A 13,648-nucleotide genomic window follows, 5' to 3' on the forward strand; every position below is an offset into this window, starting at 1 on the left:
CTTATTATCTTAAAATATAGTAATAGGCATAATAATACCATTGTAATAATGGTTAATGTAAAGGAGACAGTGATTTTAGTTACAGTAAATGTAGTTACTGTAAATTTCATCATGTTCTCGGTCTGAATGTTGTTGTCAGACTCTTAGATGTCAGTTAATATACATCTGATATGTAATTCAAGTTATGTTTGATTTAGTTTTGATATGCCATATTTGGATGTCATATAATGTATTTCACTGTCACCTCTGTCTCTCTCTCAGTAGGCCAGGGAGTGAGGTTCAGGTGTACTACTCACGCCATCAAAGCTACAGGGACTTCTTTGATGAGTTAAATCGACGAGGCGACACTTTCTACGTGGTGTCCTTTCGCAGGGTGAGTCACCCCATGCATATTTTTATTTTAGATTTTTTTATTTAACTAGGCAAGTCACTTAAGAAAAAATTCTGATTTACAATGACGGCCTACACCGGCCAAACTCGGACGACGCTGGGCCAATTGCGCGCCGCCCTATGGGACTCCCAATCACGGCCGGTTGTGATACAGCCTGGATTCGAACCAGGGTGTCTGTAATAACGCCTCTAGCACTGAGATGCAGTGCCTTAGACCGCTGTGCCACTCGAGAGCCCCGTATTCCATAGCATTTTCCATAGAAGTAGGCAACAATGTGTCCTTCGGATTGTGACTGATCTCATGGCCAAATGGAGATCTGGTCTGTTTCATGACGCAGTATTGTCATCAGCATGTCTTCAACAGATGAAACTGCTGAGTGGGAAAGAAACAGAATCATAAAGCGGTCATGAAACAATTTTGAAGGGCATATTGAGCATAACCAAGGGTACCAAGTTTCTGTCTTAATTGAAGGCGGAAAGCCCCAACTGAAAAAGCAGATGGTCTTTTGAAGCTTAGGAAATATATTTCCTCTCCTTTTTTTTCTCCTCCCAAATGTTAAAATAATGTTTAAATAACGTTTACATATTGCTTTACTCATCTCTTATGTATATACTGTATTCTATTCTACTGTATTTCAGTCAATGCCACTCCGACATTGCTCAATCTAATATTAATATATTTCTTAATTCCATTCTTTTACTTTTAGATTTGTGTGTATTGTTGTGAATTGTTAGACACTACTGCACTGTTGGAACTAGGAACACAAGCATTCCGCTACACCCGCAATAACATCTGCTAAATATGTGCATGTGACCAATAAAATGTGATTTGATTTGGAATGCATGAATGAATGAGGCTTGAAGAATGGCTGTGGCTGATTTTAAATATGTACATTGGCACTTCAATCGTCACAAATGAGCATATGTAATGCATTAGTATGTGATTTGTAGCTTTAACAGTGTTCAGTTAATGACTGACCAATTGGCGAGTTTCATTCGTGTGTTTGATGTATAGAATTCTGAGGGAGCACATTCGGTAGGAATTATCTAGAACAATAAAGAAGGTCCTTGAGGCTGTTCTTATTCATTTTATTCTGTGTGGTGTTTTGGCGTAACATGACCGTTTAGGGTTACCGACGGAGTCCATTTCTCCTAAGCTATAAGATTGGAATTTCACATTTTTATTTGGTGTAGCCTAACCACAGATAATCTTTTGATTTATTGATTAAGCACATCTTCCTTCCGTCATACACATTTTGACATCTTTTGTCTGGTCAATTCGAATGATGTATCCATTGTACTGACACATCTTTAATACATTTACATTAAAGCAGAAATCAAAAGAACCTGTTTATCGGCAACCTCTGCCAGGAAACTGTATTCGATGACCAAAATGAACATACCTCCATTTTCATAAAAGTTACCACAAACTATGAACTCTGAGACCCCCTAGATCTGTTAGTCCTTCTCCTCTGATAGGTTTCCAGGCATTCCTTTAGACATATCATAGAGGGAAACCTGTAAAGTCTTCTGAGGCTTCGTAAAAGTATTCTCATGATGCTAATCGGCTGAATCCCTTCTTAGTTCTGCCTCGGTTACACTGAGAAGGCTTCCATTGTCATTCTCAACCAGAAGGACTGACTGTCTTATTCCATTGCACCCATAACCCCCCCCCCCCCCCCACATATTCAATTAGCCATCTATTCAGAAAGTCTTAGGTCTGATTTGCAACGTTATTCCTACCTGATGACTGCTCAGGAGAGTTAGCAGGGACCATTCTCTCTGATGGCCTGCCAACGTCTGTTTTGTGAGAACCTGAGAGTGAGAGAAACAGGCAGAGAGAGAGAAGGAAAGTGAACTCTGATCACAATCTCTCCATTTGGACCATCAACTCCCAGGGGCCCCTCTTTAGCTCTTTTGTGTGCCCGTCAGCTCTGCTATCTGAGGGTCCTTTATCCAAGGACCAAATATGTTTCCCGAAGGCCCTGTTTACCGAGCCCCAATGGAGACATCTACCCACCTACCGCCTGCCTTCAGACCTGCCTACATCATTCAGACCGAATAAGAGACTCTTATACAATTTTTGGGTATCATGGCGTCAATGGAAACCGCTTGCTGGCAAACCAAGTATGCTCCTTTCCAGTAGTTACTGTACATAAGCTGTACATTGAGCTGTTGTCAATGAGTCAAACCCTCCACACTTTGACGATCTTAAAGGAACATATCTACATTTGAATCTGTTTTACTACAAAAAAATAGAAACACACCATTTTCACATATGTTGGGGTGGTGCTGGAGATGATGAATACGAAGTTCAACATGTGTGAAATTTTTCTTTTTTTAAGGGAGTGTCACGTATTTACAGTAACTGGATGAATGGCACTCTGCAAACAAGAGTTGTGACATTATTTGATGTGGCTGCCGGCTTCTGTACGATCTGTGCTTCTAGCCTTGAAATGGGTAATTCAGCCAGCCATGGAGTCCTACCAGTAGACAAGAATGTACAGTAGAGGAGGGAGGAAGGGAGGGAGGGAGTGACTGCACAGCTGCAGTCGGCTCTCCTAAGCCTCAGCCCTCTCTCTGGCCTGATGGAATGAACAGAGCAGCTTCTGATTTCATTGGCCTGTCCCAAAGCGCACGCCACAACGCAAGTGATGGAAAGAGCAGAACACTAACTTGATGCACATGGGTAGACCTGGGCTGCTGTGGGAAGGAAAAGCAGAACCCAAAGGTTTTGTAGGGGAATGTGATTATCAGGAATATATACATACCTACACTGCCTGAATCACTTTTGTTGAGGATAATTGGCTCACTGGGGTACTACGCTAAAGTCAAAAGATGTTTTTGAACAAAATGGTAGAATTATTTTCCTTCTCTTTTTTTTCTTCTTCAAAACTCATGGAAACGTGTGGTCTCATAGAGTTCAGACCTAGCCGCTATTACAACCTCTGCCAAAGAGTCGAATGGCAGGCCTACTGTATCCCCATGAAGACAGCTAGCATGTGTCCTTTTGAAGACTGCTAGCATGAGCCCTTGAAGCACCAACACAGCAATAATCAATCCTCTTTCATTCTCCTGAAGGTGGCTGTTGATAGGCTCTATTTGTATTTATTAAGGATCTCCATTAGCCTACTCTTCCTGGGGTCCAGCAACATTAAGGCAGTTACAGTTGAAGTAGGAAGTTTACATACACCTTAGCCAAATACATTTAAACTCAGTTTTTCACAATTCCTGACATTTAATCCTAGTAAAAATTCCCTGTCTTACGTCAGTTAGGATCACCACTTTATTTTAAGAATGTGAAATGTCAGAATAATAGTAGAGAGAATTATTTATTTCAGCTTTTATTTCTTTTGTCACATTCCCAGTGGGTCAGAACTTTACATACACTCAATTAGTATTTGGTAGCATTGCCTTTAAATTGTTTAACTTGGGTCAAATGTTTCGGGTAGCCTTCCACAAGCTTCCCACAATAAGTTGGGCGAATTTTGGCCCATTCCTCCTGACAGAGCTGGTGTAACTGAGTCAGGTTTGTAGGCCTCCTTGCTCGCACACACTTTTTTCAGTTCTGCCAACCAATTTTCTATAGGATTGAGGTCAGGGCACTCTTAAGGACAACAAAGTCAAGGTATTGGAGTGGCCATCACAAAGATGGCCACTCCAATACCTTGACTTTGTTGTCCTTAAGCCATTTTGCCACAACTTTGTAAGTATGCTTGGGGTCATTGTCCATTTGGAAGACCCATTTGCGACCAAGCTTTAACTTTCTCACTGATGTCTTGAGATGTTGCTTCAATATATCTACATAATTGTCCTCCTCATGATGCCATCTATTTTGTGAAGTGCACCAGTCCCTCCTGCAGCAAAGCACCCCCACAACACGATGCTACCTCCCCCGTGCTTCATGGTTGGGATGGTGTTCTTCGGCTTGCAAGCCTCTCCCTTTTTCCTCCAAACATAACAATGGCCATTATGGCCAAACAGTTCTATTTTTGTTTCATCAGACCAGAGGACATTTTTCCGAAAAGTACGATCTTTGTCCCCATGTGCAGTTGCAAACCGTAGCCTGGCTTTTTAAAGGCGGTTTTGGAGCAGTGGCTTCTTCCTTGCTGAGCGGCCTTTCAGGTTATGTTGATATAGGACTTGTTTTACTGTGGCTATAGATACTTTTGTATCTTTCCTCCAGCATCTTCACAAGGTCCTTTGCTGTTGTTCTGGGATTGATTTGCACTTTTCGCACCAAAGTACGTTCATCTCTAGGAGACAGAAGGCGTCTCCTTCCTGAGTGGTATGACGCCTGTGTGGTCCCGTGGTGTTTATACTTGTGTACTATTGTTTATACAGATGAACGTGGTACCTTCAGGTGTTTGGAAATTGCTCCCAAGGATGAACCAGACTTGTGGAGGTCTACAATTTTATTTCTGAGGTCTTGGCTGATTTCTTTTGATTTTCCCATGATGTCAAGCAAAGAGGCACTGAGTTTGAAGGTAGGCCTTCAAACACATCCACACCTTCAATTGACTCAAATGATGTCAATTAGCACAAAGTAGATATCCTAACCGACTCTCCAAAACTATAGTTTGTTAACAAGAAATTTGCGGAGTGGTTGAAAAACGAGTTTTAATGACTCCAACCTAAGTGTATGTAAACCTCCGACTTCAACTGTATATACAATCAAAATGACATTACGTTTCCTGACACTTTTCACAACACATTAAGTGTGTTCCCCCAAGCCACTACTCTACTTCCACATATCTACAATTCAAAATCCATGTATACGTGTGTGTGTGTGTTATCACGTGTGCCTGTGTGTGCTGTGAATACCCAATGGGGAACAGTGCCTGGTGTGTGTTTTTCACTAAGCTCCTTACTTCTGTCAGGTTCTTGGAACTGGTGTTGTTTCAAGGGCTGGATCAGAACCAGAGTCTCAGTCTATTTCAAGTGCAGTTGACCCTGGCTTCCATGTCTTCTCAATGTTAATTTCCACCTACTTACACTGTTATTTAGACACTGTATTGTGCTGATCCGGGCCATTCCGTACTGGCGCCGATATTTTACTCAGAAGCAGACCAATCATGTAGCTAGTTACTTTTAGCAGATGATAACATTTATGTTAGCCATCTATGTCCATCTGAGGTAAAGTCATATGTACTCCCCAGAGTGGCAGCTGGCTTCAAAACAAAATATTTACCTCAGTGCCGTCACTCTAGTCTACTGTAAACATATATTTTTTAGGCTTTTGTGTCTTTTGATATGTTAACTAGTCCTTGGGAGCTCTAACTTCAATGATCCTAATTGACCCCGTAGCTCTTCAGTCTATAGACCTACTTTACTGTATATATATATATATTTTCTACATCAGTGAGCTTCGGGCTGAAGTTCCTAGTTTTTCCATGACTTCTTCTCGCAGGAACAGCTCTGTTTTAACTCTTTAAAATCTTTTCAAATACTTTAGCTGGGCTTGATTGAGTTTGCCTGCCCCAATAGAACCAATGGAATAGTCGCAAACTGCAGAACCGACCCACCTGGCACTGCAGGAAGGCTAAATCAAACACAGAAGGACAGTGGTCTCTCAACCATGCATGGGTCTCCTCTCCCAGACCACCGATGTTTAACAGGACTTTGAATTACTGTGTTTATGCCTCTAATAAAGGCTATGGTTCTATGGAGGGAACCTAGATGACTAGCTGATCAGACAGCATGTAGATGCATTTGATCTCTGCCAACTTAATAAAAATGGAGGAAAAGTAGCCTTGGTTTGTGTCAAGAAATGACTGTCTCTGATATGGTCTGGGTTTTAATGGCCATGTGCTTGATTTGTGATTATTTCTTTGAACAATGGATGGCTTGTCTAGCTAATGTGCCCATCATTGATTATTTTCATAGAGCCCCAGCTGTCTACTTTTAAAATACATTTACAACCACATCATTCTCCTGTTCTTTTTACGTGTATGTCACAACCTGCTGTCCAGGTGTCAACGCTGTTGTTAACTACTGTTTTTGGCCTGTCTCTTCAAACAATGACTGTCTTTACACCCCAAACTGTGAAAACATTATACAGTCAAAGGTATGGTCACTGGTCAGTGTATGTTGAGATTTATTGGCCTTAAGTTCTCTTTAGGATGTATTTTTGTGAATTCCATACCTCTTGTGCCTTGTGGGGTTCATGGTGCGTGCACTTCAGAGTTATGGCCGCAGTGGCCACGGAAGGGTCTGGATGTCTCTGGTCTGTCATTACATGTATTTTTTTCTTGTTGTCAGCCTATAGGTGGACAGACAGTGGCTTGAGGCATTGTTTGGGTTGTAGTCACTCCCCTTGACCATGGCACCCATGACTGTAAATTATCTACATTTTCAGGTCGCCCTTGGGAAATAGTTATTCTGATGTCAGTGGGACTACATACAGTACCAGTCAAAAGTTTGGACACACCTACTCATTCAAGGGTTTTTCTTTATTTTTACTATTTTCTACATTGTATAATAATAGTAAATACATGAAAACTATGAAATAACACATATGGATTCATGTAGTAGCCAAAAAAGTGTTAAACACATCAAAATATATTTTATATTTGAGATTCTTCAAAGTAGCCTCCCTTTGCCTTGATAGCTTTCCACACTCTTGGCATTCTCTCAACCAGCTTCATGAGGTAGTCACCTGGAATGCATTTCAATTAACAGGTGTGCCTTGTTAAAAGTTCATTTGTGGAATTTCTTTCCTTAATGTGTTTGAGCCAATCAGTTGTGTTGTGACAAGGTAGGGGTGGTATACAGAAGCTAGCCCTATTTGGTTAAAGACCAAGTCCATATTATGGCAAGAACAGCTCAAATAAGCATAGAGAAACGACAGTCCATCATTACTTTAAGAAATTAAGGTCAGTCAATCCGGAAAGATTGAAGTGCAGTCGCAAAAACCATCAAGCGCTATGATGAAACTGGCTCTCATGAGGACCGCCACAGGAAGGAAAACCCAGAGTCACCTCTGCTGCAGAGGATAAGTTCATTAGAGTTACCAGCCTCAGAAATTGCATTCCAAATAAATGCTTCACAGAGTTCAAGTAACAGACACATCTCAACATCAAGTGTTCAGAGGAGACTGTGTGAATCAGGCCTTCATGGTTGAATTGCTGCAAAGAAACCATTACTAAAGAACACCAATAAGAAGAAAAGACTTGCTTGGGCCAACAATCATGAGCAATGGACATTAGACCGTCTTTTTGGTCTGATGAGTCCAAATGTGAGATTTTTGGTTCCAACCGCCATGTCTTTGTGAGACGCGGAGTAGGTGAACAGATGATCTCTGCATATGTGGTTCCCACCGTGAAGCATGGAGGAGGAGGTGTGATGGTGCTTTGCTCGTGACACTGTCTGTGATTTATTTACAATTCAAGGCACACTTAACCAGCATGGCTACCACAGCATTTTGCAGCGATATGCCATCCCATCTAGTTTGCCCTTAGTGGGACTGTCATTTGTTTTTTAACAGGACAATTACCCAACACACCTCCAGGCTGTGTAAGGGCTATTTGACCAAGAAAGAGAGTGATGGAGTGCTGCATCAGATGACCTGGCCTCCACAATCACCCGACCTCAACCCAATTGCAATGGTTTGGGATCAATTGGACCTCAGAGTGAAGGAAAAGCAGCCAACTAGTGCTCAGCATATGTGGAAACTCCTTCAAGACTGTTTGAAAAGCACTCCTCATGAAGTTGGTTGAGAGAATGCCAAGACTGTGCAGAGCTGTCATCAATGCAAAAGTTTGGCTACTTTGAAGAATCTAAAATCTACAATATATTTTGATTTGTTTAACACTTTTTTTGGTTACTACCAGTGGTGGAAAAAGTACCCTATTTTCATACTTGAGTAAAAGTATAGATACCTTTTTAATAGAAAGTTACTCAAGTAAAAGTGAAAGTCACCCAGTAAAATACTACTTGAGTAAAATACTACTTCGTCTGCCCACGTGTTCTCGCATACCCCTAGAGCATCGAGCCAGCGGGGTGGTGGCACTGGAATCCTCATCTCTCCCAAGTGGACATTCTCTCTTTCTCCCCTGACCCATCTGTCTATCTCCTCATTTGAATTCCATGCTGTCACAGTTACCAGCCCTTTCAAGCTTAACATCCTTATCATTTATCGCCCTCCAGGTTCCCTTGGAGAGTTCATCAATGAGCTTGACGCCTTGATAAGTTCCTTTCCTGAAGATGGCTCACCTCTCACAGTTCTGGGTGACTTTAACCTCCCCACGTCTACCTTTGACTCATTCCTCTCTGCCTCCTTCTTTCCACTCCTCTCCTCTTTTGACCTCACCCTCTCACCTTCCCCCCTACTCACAAGGCAGGCAATACGCTTGACCTCATCTTTACTAGATGCTGTTCTTCCACTAATCTCATTGCAACTCCCCTCCAAATCTCCGACCACTACCTTGTATCCTTTTCCCTCTTGCTCTCATCCAACACTTCTCACTCTGCCCCTACTCGGATGGTATTGCGCCGTCCCAACCTTCGCTCTCTCTCTCCCGCTACTCTCTCCTCTTCCATCCTATCATCTCTTCCCTCTGCTCAAACCTTCTCCAACCTATCTCCTGATTCTGCCTCCTCAACCCTCCTCTCCTCCCTTTCTGCATCCTTTGATTTTCTCTGTCCCCTATCCTCCAGGCCGGCTCGGTCCTCCCCTCCTGCTCCGTGGCTCGACGACTCACTACGAGCTCACAGAACAGGGCTCCGGGCAGCCGAGCGGAAATGGAGGAAAACTCGCCTCCCTGCGGACCTGGCATCCTTTCACTCCCTCCTCTCTACATTCTCCTCTTCTGTCTCTGCTGCTAAAGCCACTTTCTACCACTCTAAATTCCAAGCATCTGCCTCTAACCCTAGGAAGCTCTTTGCTACCTTCTCCTCCCTCCTGAATCCTCCTCCCCCTCCCCCCCCCCCTCCTCCCTCTCTGCGGATGACTTCGTCAACCATTTTGAAAAGAAGGTTGACGATATCCGATCCTCGTTGCTAAGTCAAACGACACTGCTGGTCCTGCTCACACTGCCCTACCCTGTGCTTTGACCTCTTTCTCCCCTCTCTCTCCAGATGAAATCTCGCGTCTTGTGACGGCCGGCCGCCCAACAACCTGCCCACTTGACCCTATCCCCTCCTCTCTTCTCCAGACCATTTCCGGAGACCTTCTCCCCTACCTCACCTCGCTCATCAACTCATCCTTGACCGCTGGCTACGTCCCTTCCGTCTTCAAGAGAGCGAGAGTTGCACCCCTTCTGAAAAAACCTACACTCGATCCCTCCGATGTCAACAACTACAGTATCCCTTCTTTCTTTTCTCTCCAAAACTCTTGAACGTGCCGTCCTTGGCCAGCTCTCCTGCTATCTCTCTCAGAATGACCTTCTTGATCCTAATCAGTCAGGTTTCAAGACTGGGCATTCAACTGAGACTGCTCTTCTCTGTGTCACGGAGGCTCTCCGCACTGCTAAAGCTAACTCTCTCTCCTCTGCTCTCATCCTTCTAGACCTATCTGCTGCCTTTGATACTGTGAACCATCAGATCCTCCTCTCCACCCTCTCCGAGTTGGGCATCTCCGGCGCGGCCCACGCTTGGATTGCGTCCTACCTGACAGGTCGCTCCTACCAGGTGGCGTGGCGAGAATCTGTCTCCGCACCATGCGCTCTCACCACTGGTGTCCCCCAGGGCTCTGTTCTAGGCCCTCTCCTATTCTCGCTATACACCAAGTCACTTGGCTCTGTCATATCCTCACATGGTCTCTCCTATCATTGCTATGCAGACGACACACAATTAATCTTCTCCTTTCCCCCTTCTGATAACCAGGCGGCGAATCGCATCTCTGCATGTCTGTCAGACATATCAGTGTGGATGACGGATCACCACCTCAAGCTGAACCTCGGCAAGACGGAGCTGCTCTTCCTCCCGGGGAAGGACTGCCCGTTCCATGATCTCGCCATCACGGTTGACAACTCCCTTGTGTCCTCCTCCCAGAGTGCTAAGAACCTTGGCGTGATCCTGGACAACACCCTGTCGTTCTCCACTAACATCAAGGCGGTGACCCGATCCTGTAGGTTCATGCTATACAACATTCGCAGAGTACGACCCTGCCTCACACAGGAAGCGGCGCAGGTCCTAATCCAGGCACTTGTCATCTCCCGTCTGGATTACTGCAACTCGCTGTTGGCTGGGCTCCCTGCCTGTGCCATTAAACCCCTACAACTCATCCAGAACGCCGCAGCCCGTCTGGTGTTCAACCTTCCCAAGTTCTCTCACGTCACCCCGCTCCTCCGCTCTCTCCACTGGCTTCCAGTTGATGCTCGCATCCGCTACAAGACCATGGTGATTGCCTACGGAGCTGTGAAGGGAACGGCACCTCCATACCTTCAGGCTCTGATCAGGCCCTACACCCAAACAAGGGCACTGCGTTCATCCACCTCTGGCCTGCTGGCCCCCCTACCTCTGAGGAAGCACAGTTCCCGCTCAGCCCAGTCAAAACTGTTCGCTGCTCTGGCACCCCAATGGTGGAACAAGCTCCCTCACGACGCCAGGACAGCGGAGTCAATCACCACCTTCCGGAGACACCTGAAACCCCACCTCTTTAAGGAATACCTAGGATAGGATAAAGTAATCCTTCTAACCCCCCCCCTTAAAAGATTTAGATGCACTATTGTAAAGTGGTTGTTCCACTGGATATCATAAGGTGAATGCACCAATTTGTAAGTCGCTCTGGATAAGAGCGTCTGCTAAATGACTTAAATGTAAATGTAAAAGTCTAAAAGTATTTGGTTTTAAATATACTTAAGTATCAAAAGTAAATTGAATAGCCAAAATATACTTAAGTATCAAAGTAGAAGTATAAATCATTTCAAATTCCTTATATTATTAACCAAAGCAGACAGCACCATTTTCTTGTTTTTATATATGTATTGCCAGGGGCACACTCCAACACTCAGACATTATTTACAAAAGATGCAATTGTGTTTAGTAAGTCCACAAGGCCCGCAGGAGTAGGGACGACCACGTCTTCTGTTGATAAGTGCGTGAATTTGACACTTCCTGTCCTGCTAAGCATTCAAAATGTAACAAGTACTTGTGGTTGTCAGGGAAAATGTATGGAGTAAAAAGTACAATATTTTATTTAGGAATGTAGTGAAGTAAAAGTTGTCATAAATAGTAAAGTACAAATGCGTAGTACTTTTAAAGTATTTTTACTTAAGTACTTTACGCCACTGGTTACTACATGATTCCATGTGTTATTTCATAGTTTTGATGTCTTCACTATTATTCTACAATGTAGAAAATAGTAAAAATAAAAACCCTTGAATGAGTCTGTGTCCAAACCTTTGACTAGTACTGTAGTTAAATAAAGGTTAAATCAAATTGAGTCCACATGCATTGTCCTACTGGGATTTGAAAGAGAAAATCCGCCCTGAACAGCACAACATCTCTACTGTCAAATGTATCTCCTTATTGTCTAAAGACTAGGTCAACTCTTGAGTAATGACTCACTGCATTCACTCTCTAATCCCCCATTCTCTCTCTGTTTCTCTAGGATCACCTTCTGCTCCCTGCAACCAACCACAGCAAGGGGAGCAGGCCAAAGATGTCCTTGGTGTTACCAGCTATTAATGTGAACGGTAAGGACCAGTAGACAATGTGAACTGAGCAACAGCATGCCAAATATCAACTTTTGACTCTCAATTATAAGGAAGTTTATTGTACGTTTTAGAGCAGAGCTTTCACGTAATCAGAAGCCACGGCCAATTTACACCTCCACCTACCCACAGCGTATAAACAGAAAACCTACGCTCACTGTAACTATAGTCATTAGTTTAGTGAAAGCTTGAACCAGCTTCAACAACTGATTGTTAGTGTGGTGGATGAATACTCACACACTTTTTCTTCTAGTCTTGAAAGCTTTCCTCTGTATTTACTTCCTATTGATTCAGTAACAGAACTCGCTTTCATGTGTAAGCTAAGCTCTTTTTATTTCTGGCATGTGCAATGAGTTAGGCTATTTTGCTGAGGGGAATTGTATTGGTCTGTTGGTGTCCCTTCTACCCTGAAGAAAAGGAAAGGAAGTGGGATACAGATGATAGCAGAACACTGTTGTGTTTTCCATGCCCTTTTAAGGAAAGAATATATATAGTTCCTGGAGTTCAGAGACAGTACTGTACAGGCCATTTTTCTTTTCTAATCTTAGGTGATTTACTGTCTCTCCAGTGACCGGGTAGGGTTAAGTTTCAGAGAAGTGCTTGAAAATATGTGTCAGATTTTACTAGGTCATGGGGCTCCCCGTTGAACTTACTCACCCTCCTTTGTTTGGGTTTTGTCCCCTCAGGCTTCAGAATGTTTTTTTTTTTTGTGCAGTTATGATTAATTATTGATACATTTTATAGGTCTGTATTTTAAGCTACTAAGTATTGCGATAATATGTACTATGATTAGCATTCAAACGTTTTGTTAAGATGTATAAAATGTGAAAATTCAAAATTAGAAAACAACCACTGCACTTGATTCTCATAGCGTCTGAGGTTTCCAATGTACAGTTTCTCATAGAAACTCTATAAGAAAACCTTTCTCCTTGGAGTCCTCTGGGGAACGGCTGCCCTCAATCCAGGAGCCCCACCATCATGGCCAACAGCCAGGCCCTTGTGAACATACGTTAGTGCGTCTCAGAGGCCCCTCAGTACAGAGCACTGCAGAGGCCTCTCTTACCCTCTTTACACTCTTAATGGTCTGAAACTTTCCATGACCTGTTTTCTGAGTCGTATGGATCAACTTTGTTATGCAGCTGTGCATCATCTCACAAAACAGAACTGTACGCCGCACTGCTTGTTGGGTGCTTATATTTGTCCTATTTCACACATGTACACGTGTGTATTAATACGCATGTGTATGTTGGAAATGTTTTTTTTTGTTGCATATCCCAACTGAGACAATCTCGGAGAGGTCACGGCCAGGGTCAGCAAACATCAACAACGGCCACCCTGGAGCAATTAGGGTTAAGTGCCTTGCTCAAACAGATTTTTCACCTTGACGGCTCGGTGATTCAAACAAGCAACCTTTCGGTTAGTGGCCCAACGCTCTAACCGCTAAGCTGCCTGCCACCCTGTTGTGTACCTTCAGCACCCTCTATCCATACTCCCACAATATATATATATATATATTTCTATATTTCTATATATTTCTCTTGTTCTCTCTCATATATATATCTACACATATATATACACTGCTCAAAAAAATAAAGGGAACA

The 13,648-nt window shown here is 43.3% G+C and overlaps 1 protein-coding gene across 5 annotated transcripts in view; it reads left to right on the forward strand.

Annotated features, from left to right (window-relative positions):
* Positions 1-13,648, forward strand: part of LOC106568908 (cyclic AMP-dependent transcription factor ATF-6 alpha) — a 49,991-nt gene that overhangs the window by 25,855 nt on the left and 10,488 nt on the right. For 3 of the 5 annotated variants that reach the window (XM_014139710.2, XM_014139711.2, XM_014139713.2), the window contains exons 14-15: positions 262-373; positions 11,945-12,029. In XM_014139710.2, coding sequence (XP_013995185.2) covers positions 262-373; positions 11,945-12,029 — 197 coding nt within the window. The remainder of the gene's footprint in view (positions 1-261; positions 374-11,944; positions 12,030-13,648) is intronic. The other 2 variants (XM_014139712.2, XM_014139714.2) reach the window with 2 other exon arrangements.

Source organism: Salmo salar, chromosome 14, assembly GCF_965601325.2.
Source record: "Salmo salar chromosome 14, fSalSal1, whole genome shotgun sequence".
Lineage (NCBI taxonomy): Eukaryota > Metazoa > Chordata > Actinopteri > Salmoniformes > Salmonidae > Salmo > Salmo salar.